This window comes from Heterodontus francisci, chromosome 27 (genome assembly GCF_036365525.1).
Source record: "Heterodontus francisci isolate sHetFra1 chromosome 27, sHetFra1.hap1, whole genome shotgun sequence".
NCBI lineage: Eukaryota > Metazoa > Chordata > Chondrichthyes > Heterodontiformes > Heterodontidae > Heterodontus > Heterodontus francisci.
The window spans coordinates 9,704,352-9,715,958 of NC_090397.1; the positions used below are offsets into that span (position 1 = coordinate 9,704,352).

The 11,607-nt window shown below is 42.4% G+C and overlaps 1 protein-coding gene across 2 annotated transcripts in view; it reads left to right on the forward strand.

Moving 5' to 3' along the window:
* Positions 1-10,681, forward strand: part of ntn4 (netrin 4) — a 134,525-nt gene extending 123,844 nt beyond the window's left edge. Inside the window, exons 9-10 of one of the 2 annotated variants that reach the window (XM_068059681.1) lie at positions 3,241-3,411; positions 9,702-10,681. In XM_068059681.1, the coding sequence (XP_067915782.1) occupies positions 3,241-3,411; positions 9,702-9,835 (305 nt within the window). In that variant the 3' untranslated portion in view covers positions 9,836-10,681. Of the gene's footprint in view, positions 1-3,240; positions 3,412-7,646; positions 7,730-9,701 lie in introns of those variants that run through there. The other variant, XM_068059683.1, reaches the window with a different exon arrangement.
* Positions 10,682-11,607: the final 926 nt, after the last annotated feature.

Consider the following 11,607-nt stretch of genomic DNA (forward strand, 5'->3'; position numbering starts at 1 on the left):
TCCTTGGGATTTGTTAGCTTTTAGCCCCTTAAGTTTCCAATACTTTTTCTCTACTGTTATTAATTACCTTACAGTTCACACTCTTTTTTTAAATTAATTCATGGGATGTGGGCGTCGCTGGTCAGGCCAGCATTTATTGCCCATCCCTAGTTGCCCTTGAGAAGGTGGTGGTGAGCTGCCTTCTTGAACCCCTGCAGTCTATGTGGAGTAGGTACTGTTTTAGAAGCCCCTTGGCCACCCTCTATTTTGGAGCATAATTTGTGTCTTCTCCTGTGAAGACAGACACAAAATATTTGTTCACATCTCTGTCATTTCCTTCTTCCTATGAAAATTTCTCCTGTCTCTGCCTCTAAGGGATCAACATTTATTTTAGCTACTCTCCTCCTTTTTATATACTTGTAAAAGCTTTTGCAATCTGTTTTTATATTCCTGGCTCATTTACTTGCATTTTCTATTTTTTCCTTTTTTCTCAACTTTTCAGTGGTCCTTTACTGGTTTCTCAAACACTCCCAATCCTCAGGCTTACAACTATTCTTTGCAACAATAGAAGCCTCTTCTTTTAATTTAATACTATCCTTAACTTCCTTAGTAAGCCACGGATGGATCTTCCTTATTGAGTTTTTGTTTTTCAATTGAATGTATTTTTGTTAAACATTTTGAATTGTTTCTTCAAATGTTTCCTCTGTTTATTTACCACCATTCCTTTTACTCATCTCTCCTCTCATACCAATGTAATTGGCTTTGTTTAACTTTAAGGTTCTTGCTTCTGACTAGAGTATGTCAATTTCAATTTAATATGGAGTCCAATTGTATTATATTCACTTTTCCCCAGCAGATCTTTTACCACAAGATTACGAATTAACTCTGCCTTGTTGCACAAAACTAGATCTAAAATAGCTTTATCCCTAGTTGGCTTCACAAAATATTGTTCCAGGAAACTGTCACAAAAGCATTCTACAAACCCATCTTCCAGATCACCTTTGCCAATTTGATGGTCCAGTCTATATGATGATTAAATTCTCCCACAATTTTTACATTGTTTTTGTTACAAGCTCTTGCTTAATGCTCTGTCCAAATGTAGAACTACTGTTAGTGGGCCTATAAACTACTCCCACAAGCATTTTCTGACCTTTGCTGTTTCTAATCCCCATCCATGCTGATTCTACTTCCTGATCTTTTGATCCAAGATCCTTTCTCACTACTGTCCCTATGTCATCCTTTATTATCAGGGTTATTCCTCCTCCTTTTCCATTCTATCAGTCAGAGCCCTGAGGCCCACACTGGCTGATCCAGGTTTCAGTTCCAGCCTCCGCTGGCCTTAACTCCTGGTTTGACCCACAGACTGAGGTTTGCCAATCTCAGGTCAGTTACATGGGGGACACAAGAATAGATTCACTGTCATTGGGCTCCTTTGCTTCCGGCTCAGAGATGTCTTTTGGAGATGGCTCTGCAGAAGATTATTCCACCTGATGATGAAGGATTAATGTGGTTGTGAATGAGAGGCGAACTAAGTGATCGTGGCAAAGAATTGAGGTGAAATTCATAAGTTCAATACGGAAAGCCTACCACAGTAGTCAAGTTTCAAGAACATCAACTTGCATTTATATAGTGCCTTTAACACAGAAAAACATTCTGAGGCACTTCACTAGGTTTTGATCAGGGAAATAGTGGATGCAGAACCAAAGAAGGAGATAATAGGAGAGGTGACTAAAAGTTTGGTCAAAGAGGTAGGTTTTAAGGAGCATCTTAAAAGAGAAGAGATGGCGAGGTTTACGGAGAGAATTCCAGAGCTTAGGGCCTTGGCAATTAAAGGCACGAAGGAAGTGGGGGAATGCATTGAGGCCTGTTGTTGAAAGAATGCAGTGATCACGGAGGGTTGTTGTGCTGCCGAAGGTTAGAGAGCTAGGGAGGGGCGAGGCCATGATGTTATTTAAACACAAGGATGTGAACTTTAAATTTGAAGCATTAGGAGACTGGGAACCAATGCAGGTCAGCAAAGACAAGGGACGATGAATGAGCAGGACTTAGTGCGGGATAGGGTTCGGGCAGCAGACTCCAGCCTGTGCCCTCAAACCTAATGGACAGGGGGGAAAAAACAGATGGCAATTCTTAAAATTTCATTGCACATTTTCTAGGAAAGAGCTTCTTTAACCAAAACATTACAGAATGATTTTTTAATGGAATCCGAAAGTAACAGATAAATCTGTTTTACATTCCAGGTGGAATTCAGTGAGACTAAAACATTTCCTGATTCAGATTTCCCATCATTTCCAATTAACGAAACACCAAGAGTGTTTCCATAAGCTCATCATGATAGAATTTGGCAGTATGCTTGAGTTCTGTGTTTAAAAATATTCCTGTAGATAGTTGAATAACTTTTAGTGCAGTCTTGCCCTGAGTGACTACTATGTCCTCACAAACATAACACTGCATTGTTCCTTAGAGATAGATGGTCATTCATTCGAGTCGTTGGTGTAGAACGTATAATCCAAAAGTAAATAGCAACAAGTGGAGGTCATGACTCAGTTGGTAACACTCTCGCCTCTGAGTCAGATCATCCAACTCCAGAGACTTGAGCACAAAATCCCGGCAGACACTCCCAGTGCAGTATTCAGGGGTGTTGCTCTATCAGAGATGCCGTCTTTTGCGTGAGATATTAAGAGGAGGGGCTGTCTGCACTCTCAGTTGGATGTAAAAGCTTCCACGGCACAATCAGAGAGCAGGGGAATTCACTTGGTACCAATATTTATCCCAGATTATCTGTTTTGGTTGATTGTGGGATCTTGCTGTGTACTAATCAGCTGCCACATTTGCCCACATTATAACAAAAGACTACACTTGAAAAGGACTTTATTGGCTGCGAAGCGCTTTGGGATGTCCCGAGGTTGTGATATACGTTATATAAATGCAAGTCTTTTCTTATTTATCATACATGATGTGCCCATCAGTACAGCCATTCTCTTTCCCTTTCTCACTCATAATAACATGAATTATGTAGAAAATAATGGATACCCAGGAGTAATTAGGAAGAGCAATCGATGTAGTGGCTTCATAAATCAGCCTCCAAACCTTGTGCTGAGGTGACTGCCCTGAAATTACTCCTGTGTACTTGTTTTCCAGTTAATATAGATACTGTGCAGAACTTGTTATTCTGAAGCACTCCAGATATTGCCCTGTCCATGTAATGGTGAGTGTAAGTTGGCTGAATGATTGTCTATTAATTTCCTTTCATTGCCACAGTCCTGAAAGTAAAGATTCTCTCAGCTCATGACAAAGGGTCACACGCAGAGGTCAACGTGAAGGTCAAGAAGGTGTTGAAGCTGACTAAGTTAAAGATTCACCGGGGAAAGCGCGTTCTGTACCCAGAATCCTGGACAAACAGAGGTTGTACATGCCCAGTTCTAAATCCTGGTAAGAAGCATGTTAACAGTACAACATGCAGCATATGTGTATCGCAATCCTGCTGAAGATTCATTGCCCAACATACACCAAATAAACCCATTTTCCCATCAGTGCCGCATTGGCAGCAAAGGCTAACCATCCATTCAAGACAATGCTCCAATTGTAATCAGCCATCCCTTTTGGAATTGATAATGAGTGGGAATAAAGGAATATCATCGCACTGCACCAGCATAACGATTAATGTTACTTTCTCAATGTTGAGAGAATTGGAGCTGTGGCAGAGTGAAGGGATTTAGATGTCCATGTGCACAAATCACTAAAAGCTAATGCATAGGTTATTTTTAAAAAAACTAAAAGATTAATGAAATGTTAATCTTTATCTTGAGGAGGCTGGACTACCAAGGGGAGGCAGTTATGCTTCCGTTGTATTGAGCCTTGTCAGACTGGAGTACTGAATTCAGTTCTGGGCACCACACCTCAGGAAGTATATACTGGCTTTGAAGTGGGTGCAGTTCAGATTCACTAGATTGATACCAGAGTTTACAGGGTTGAGAGGACTCTCTGCGCAAAAGGCTGTGGATACTGGGATCAATTGGAACTTTGAGTGTGGAGACTGATAGATTTTTGCTAGATAAGGGTGTCAAGGGGTCTGGCACAAAAGCGGGTAAATGGAGTTGAGATACAGATCAGCCATGATCTAATGAATGTTGGAACAGGCTCGAGGGGCTGAATGGCCTACTTCTGTTCCTAATGTTCCTATATCTTCAGGTGACGTGGGGTGAGAAGGTGAGAGATGATTAGACCAGGGTGAGCTGATGTAATTCAAAGGGCAGCACAGTGGCGCAATGGTTAGCACCACAGCCTCACAGCTCCAGCGACCCGGGTTCGGTTCTGGGTACTGCCTGTGCGGAGTTTGCAAGTTCTCCCTGTGACCGTGTGGGTTTCCTCTGGGTGCTCTGGTTTCCTCCCACAGCCAAAGACTTGTGGGTTGATAGGTAAATTGGCCATTGTAAAACAAAAAAAAAAATTGCCCCTAGTGGTGGTAGGAGAATTGAGGGAAGGTGGGGATGTGAGAGAGAAAATGGGGTTAATGTAGGATTAGTATAAATGGGTGTTTGATGGTCGGCGCAGACTCATTGGGCCGAAGGGCCTGTTTCAGTGCTGAATCTCTCTATGACTCTAAACCCATTGAACTTAGTTTCAGATTTCCAAATCCACATTTTTAATGGGAACTGCCTACATAAACCTGTCACGCTATTATTACACCCTCACACCAGGGGTAGCACTGCAGGAGGGTTTAATTACAATGTGACAAGTTTACATTAGCAAAATTGCCTTTATAAATGTGAACATAAGATTTATAATAGAAAGTATACACAAACACAGGGCTTTTAATGTATTTTAGGTCTGTTGAATAGATGGGATTACAGGCCTTTTAAATCATATTAAACTGATCTTATTTGTGCAGTAATCATCTGGCTGTTGCTGTTTCTTGGAACAAAGTTCTAGAGTGGAACTAAAGCCAAGTATTTCTAATAAGAAGTGTCCGTCAGTTATTCCTGCAGTGCAAACAGTGCCGTGTCACAGTAATATTCTGCTCAGATGGGACAGATATTTGGGAGGTTCTTCAAGAGTCTCCATTTAGGCTAAAGAAAAATGATTTCAAACTTTAAAGAAACATGTTGCATTAATTACTGCCCTGTCAGCACAGGGCTTCAGACAGACAGGTGAGTTTTGTGTGTGATGATTTGTTAGTCTCTGTTTGCCTTGAGTTACCTACATCACTAAGTGGAACCTACCTTGCACACTGAGAATCACAGATGACAGGAGAAGCTAGGGGCTAGTGTGGTGCCAGGACCAAAATCCAAACCCCTCCCTCCATCGCCACCCTGCTCCTGAATTTATTGGGTGTGACTACACTATATAAAAACTTGGGAGCAGGAAATGGGAGCAAAAAATCTCAATTTCGAGGACACCTGCAATAAGCCTGACTCCCTTTTGAGTCCAGGAATTCTTTAGTATCCCTGTTGTCTATTTAAAAATGTGTAAGGCCCCTTACATATGTTAATGCGAGGCCACACACCTAGATTGGGACCTTTCTGCCAAACCGGGCTGTCCCGAGGCTTCGGGCATGCTCCACTAAGGTTTTCCAGTCCTAGCACGTGACCACCATTGAAACTGTAAATTAGAAAAGGTTTATACTTTGATGTGGAGCTAGGAGAAGTATAAGAGTGCTTCCCCACTATGCAGCACTCCTGAGGGCCCACCATTGTCCCCTGTTATCTTCCACACTTCCTGGGACTTACCTGAGAGCCACTGCCAGCAGCCTGAAGTTGATTTCTTGGAAATGAGCGAGCAGCCTCTGGCCTGGAGGCACAACAGGTTCGGCCAAAGAATTCAACTGAGGCCTGAGGTCCAATTTGGGGCACGCTTCAGGACTCTCGGATCAGGAGGGCAGTTAGTTACATGCCCAAGAACTGATCTTCACCAATTATCGCCCCCTTGAACTCTTTATTTTTGGTTTGTGACTTTGGGCCAGCACCAAGCTGAACCTTCATTGATGCTGACAGCTGGAGTAAGGAATTGCACTGAGCATAGGTCAGATTAGATTAGATTAGATTAGAGATACAGCACTGAAACAGGCCCTTCGGCCCACCGAGTCTGTGCCGAACATCAACCACCCATTTATACTAATCCTACACTAATCCCATATTCCTACCAAACATCCTCACCTGTCCCTATATTTCCCTACCACCTACCTATACTAGTGACAATTTATAATGTCCAATTTACCTATCAACCTGCAAGTCTTTTGGCTTGTGGGAGGAAACCGGAGCACCCGGAGAAAACCCACGAAGAGACATGGAGAACTTGCAAACTCCACACAGGCAGTACCTGGAATCGAACCCGGGTCCCTGGAGCTGTGAGGCTGCGGTGCTAACCACTGTGCCACTGTGCCGCCCTAGATCCAGTGCAAACCCCGAGATGAAATTAGACTGGACCAAACTCAACTGGACTGTGCAAAGCAGCCACTCCTGGGCTGTTCCTTCATTCCCCATGAGATACTGCACTGTGCTCTGAGCCTTCTTGCGGGCTGTGGGGGAGGGGGCCCCCTTGATTGGGCACCCTGTGCCCCACGGAGGGCCACCTCCAAAGCCCTAACTGCCTCCAACACACAAAACACCTCCCATGACCGACCCCCCTCTGCCTCGCTGGGGCCCGGCCGATTATCCCCAGCGAGGCCCCAAAAACCTACCTGAGTTCCGGGGCCGTCCTTCCTCTTGCTTCCGAAGGCTGGGTGTAGTTCCAACAGTGGCCACTGCTCCCGGTGGCGCTGCTAGGACTAAGAGCTGCTGGCCCACTGCTTGGCTGGCAGCTCCATTAGGCGGGACCTCCCGCCTCAAGGAGGCGGAAGTCCCATCCAAGACCAATTAAGGGCCTGGGGAGCCATGGCTCCCCATACCTGATGGAGGCGGGCTCGTTCCCAGCTTTTTGGCCAGTGGCACAGCCTCCCGCCCAACTAAAATTCTGGCCCACCTCTCATTCTTCTAAACTCCACAGAATTTTGACCCAGTTTACTCAGTCTCTCACCATAGGACAACCCTCTCATCCCAGGGGCAATGCAAGTATATCCTTCCTTAAATATGGAGATCAAAACTGCACACAATATTCCAGGTGTGGTCTCACCAAAAAAACCCATGTAAAAGCTACGCCTTATTGAATGAGGGGTAACGGAGTTTTTAACAGTGTTCTAAATCATAATTACTTATGAACAACCTCTCAGGCCCTGAAAAATAAATGTTTCCATTATGATAAAAAAAAACAGATTTTAAAATTTTTTTAGAAGTTTGTTTGACATTTCAGCTTATATCTTAATTCCATGTGTATATACCAAACTTTATTTCACTCTCTGTAAAATGCTTAAAGTGAAGGGTGATCAGTGCTAAAACCTTGTACAATTGTAGCAAGTCCTCTTTATTTCTGTACTCCAATCCCATTGCAATAAAGGCCAGCATGCCATTTTCCTTCCTAATTGCTTGCTTTGCCTGTATACTAACTTTCTGTGTTCCTTGTGCACCCCCAAATCTCTCTGAACATCAACATTTACAAGTTTCAAGTCTTTTAAAAAAATATTCTGATTTTCTATTTTTAGGACCAAAGTGAATAACCTCGCACTTCTCCACATTATAATCCATCTGCCACCTTGTTTCCGACTCACTTAACCTGTCTATATCTCTTTGCAGCCTCTCTGTGTCCTCCTCACAGCTTACATTTCCACCAACCTTTGTATCATCAGAAGTCAGATGCATGACTCCCTATCTCTTCATCGAAATTATTAATTTAGATTGTAAGTAACTGAGGCCCCAGCACTGATCCTTGTGGCACTCCACTATTCACTGCCTGCCAACTTGAAAATGCCCCATTAATATCTACTCTTTGGTCTTGTCCATTAACCAATCCTCTACCCATGCTAATATATTATCCCAGCCTATTAACTTTTTGTGTGGCACCTTATCAAATGCCTTCTGGAAATCCAGGTATACTACATCTACTGGTTCCCCTTTATGTAGTTACTAGTTACATCCTCAAAAAAACTCTAAGTTTGTCAAATACGATTTCTCTTTTGTAGAACCATGTTCAGTTTGCCTGATCATACTATGATTTTCTAAGTGCATTGTTAAGATTTCTTTAATAATAGATTCCAGCACTTTCCCAATAGCAGTGTTACATTTGCTAACTTCCAATCTGGCCTGGGACCTTTGCAGAATCGACGAAATTTTGGAAAATCATAGCCAGCGCATCCACGATCTTTACAGCTTAGGATGTAGGCCATCTGGCCCTGGGAATTTGTCGGATTTTAATCCCTTAAGTTTCTCCAATACTTTTTCTCTACTGATATCTTAATTTCCTCACTCTTTTTAGCCCCTAGGTTACCCTGTATTTCTGATATGCAACTTGTGTCTTCTGTTGTGCAGTCAGACTCAAAATATTTGTTCAATGTCTCTGCCATTTTCTCATTCCCCATAATAATTTCTCCTGTCTCTGTTTCTAAGGGACCAATGTTTACTTTAGCTACTCTCTGCCTTTTTTTAATACTTGTTTTAATATTCCTAGCTTGTTTACTCTCGTATTATACGTTTTCCCTGAATAAGCCACAGATGGATCTTTCTTGCTGAGTTTTTATTTTTCAATGAAATGTATTTTTGAACATCTTGATTTGTTTCTTTAAATGTTTCCACTGTTTATTTACTGCCATACCTTTTAGTCTATTTACCCAATCAACCTCAGCCAGCCCTCTCCTCATACCCATGTAATTGGCTTTGTTTAATTTAAAGATTCGTGTTTGTTATTGGAGTATGTCACTTTCAAACTTAACATGGAATTCAGTTATATTATGATTACTCTTTCCAATTGAATCTTTGGCTATGAGGTTACTAATTAACCTTGCCTCATTACATAATACTGCATCTAAAAAAATTTTATCCCTAGTTAGTTCCACAATGTATTACTCCAGGAAACTCATGAACACATTCCACAAGCTCATCTTTTAGACCACCCTTGCCAATTTGATTGGGCCTGTCTACATGAAGATTAAAGTCCCCCATAATTATTACATTGCCTTTGTTACAAACTGCAATAATTTATTGTTTAATGCTCTGTTCAACAGCATCTATTGTTAGGGGTCCTATAAACTACTCCCACCAGTGTTTTCTGACTCTTGCTATTCCTAATCTCCACCCATACTGATTCTACTTCATGATCTTCTGAGCCAAGTTCCTTTCTCACTCATGCCCTTATGTCATCTTTTATTATCAAGGCTACCCCTTTTCCTTTGCCATTCATTCTGTCTTTTTGAAATATTGTGTAGCCTAGAATATTTATTACCCAACCTTGGTCAACTTGTAACCATGTCCCTGTAATAGCTATTAGATCTAATACCATTTATTTCTATTTGTGTCACTAGTTTATCTACCTTATTGCAGATGCTTCAAGCATTCAGATAAAGAATGTTTAAGTTCATTTTTTTTTACTGCTATTCCCTGCATGGATCTTACACGCTGATGCACAATTACTGTTAAACTCTCTGTCCCTTCCTGTTTCTCTCTGCTTATTTTTACCCATACCACGAAGCTGTTCATTGCCTCAACTTTTCTTTTTGGCTTTCTAAATCTCCCTTCACCCAAATCCTCCCCCCACCCCCATTTAGTTTCTTCAATTGTGCCTTCGTAAGCATTAATCCTTTGCCCAATGCTGATACAATGAGTGCTGCATTAACCCATGTCTTTCACTCTTCACAGGTACAGAGTACCTCGTAGCAGGGCATGAGGATGTGCACACTGGCCGTCTAATAATCAACATGAAGAGCTTCGTCCAGGCCTGGAGACCAGATCTAGGCCGGAGAATGGCACACATCTTGAGAGCAAAGTGCTAGTGATGTCCAGTGATTTAGACCAGGATGATGTTTCCCAATGTATTGAGCAGGTCTCTGTCCTAAGGGAAACTGTCAGCTGAACATTGTTATGTTAAAGCTCTAAGACAGAACGGTTGCATGTCTGAGCATCTCCTGAGATGATTGCGAACCAAAGTTGGCCTTGAATTCTTTTCTTTCTAAAAGAAATCTCTTGCTTTTTTTATATGTAATAACGCACTTTATTAGCTGACTGGTCATGATGGGGGAGAGATTATTAGATACGCGACTTGAGATATGGGTGACAGGAGATCTAATAGCTGTACCCCACTCCTCCATCTGTAGCATTGATATGGACCATGGATGAGACGGACTCAGAGGGGCTTTGTTTTGGGGATTTTGTGTGTTTCCAGTTCACAGAACAAAGTCAATTGGAACCTTTTGGCCTGATAACTGACTGTTGGCTTCTTTTATCATGGACTAATCTCTGTGACCAAGAATAAGTGAATCTGGACACTTCAGGTTGTTAAACAGAACGCAAGACTCCTACCCATAAGAGACAGTTGCCTTTTATGGTCAGAAAATGTCCTTAAACAGAATGTGTCATGCGTGGTGGTTCTGATTTTGAGTCTCCATATACCACTGGACTCAGTGTCTAACATTAAAGGTTTTCTGCAAATGAATGATAGTTTTATGTAGACAAACACCTTATGCACTGGACTTAAAAGGGAAAACTGCAGTGTTACATGATGATATGATGCATAGACTTTGAACGATAATGTATAGATATGTGTATGCACTTAGCAATCCTATGGATTTGCAAAAATTGACATTTTGCCATTTATTTTTTACTTAATTTACGCAATAAAAATTGGCAGAAATTTCGTCACTGTATCCTTTCTCCTTTACTCAACAATCTTTAATAGAACAATGTACCAAAATTCCACTCGTGGCATATTCCGGCTGTAGCACCTGGTGGGATCAGAGGGTAGGAATTGAGGCAGATTCAGCCCCATGGAGAGGAGGTCAGATTCTCTGGTGGGGATTGATCTACAATCAGCGTCTCCCACCCACAACATGAGGGGACATGGATAAGGGAATTCCCAGGCTTCCTGTCAACTGATAGGCCCAACAGAACCAGCCAAGCAGCTTGTCAGTCTAATAACGGCCTCAAAATGCTGGAAGGTAGGAGATCGATTCCAGAGGGGATTGATCACCTTGCTGGGATGGCCCAATTGCAAATTTGAGGAGCTCCAGAGTTGGAGGCCTGGGAGTCACCCCAGTATTCCATTGGGAGTCACCCCAGCATTTCAGACCTCCATCAGAAAGGCTGATGCGTTTGCCCCAAATGTGCCCCGGCCTCCACGATTTGGGACTGGGTCAAACGTCGTGGGCTCTGCTTTTTTCTGTTTGTGATGGGGGAATGGGACGTTTGGGATTCTGTCCCCGGTGTTTTTAACATAACAAAATATAAGGAAAAGAATCCAACACGTCAGTTAAACAAGTCAAATATGCCCTGCAGTTAGACAAAGTATTAAAACATTTATAAAAACAGAAAGTGCTGGAAATACTCAGCAGGTCTGGCAGCATCTGTGGAGAGAGAAACAGAGTTAACGTTTCAGATCAATGACCTTTCTGAAAGGGAAGAATTTTCTGCTCTCCCCCGAAATGGGTTTGGAGTTGGAGAGAGCATGTAATGGGGTGGTGTGGCCTACATGTGACTTTTAACTGCCCTCTGAAATGGCCTAGTCAGCCACTCAGTTCCAGGGCAATTAGGGATGGGCAGCAAATGCTGG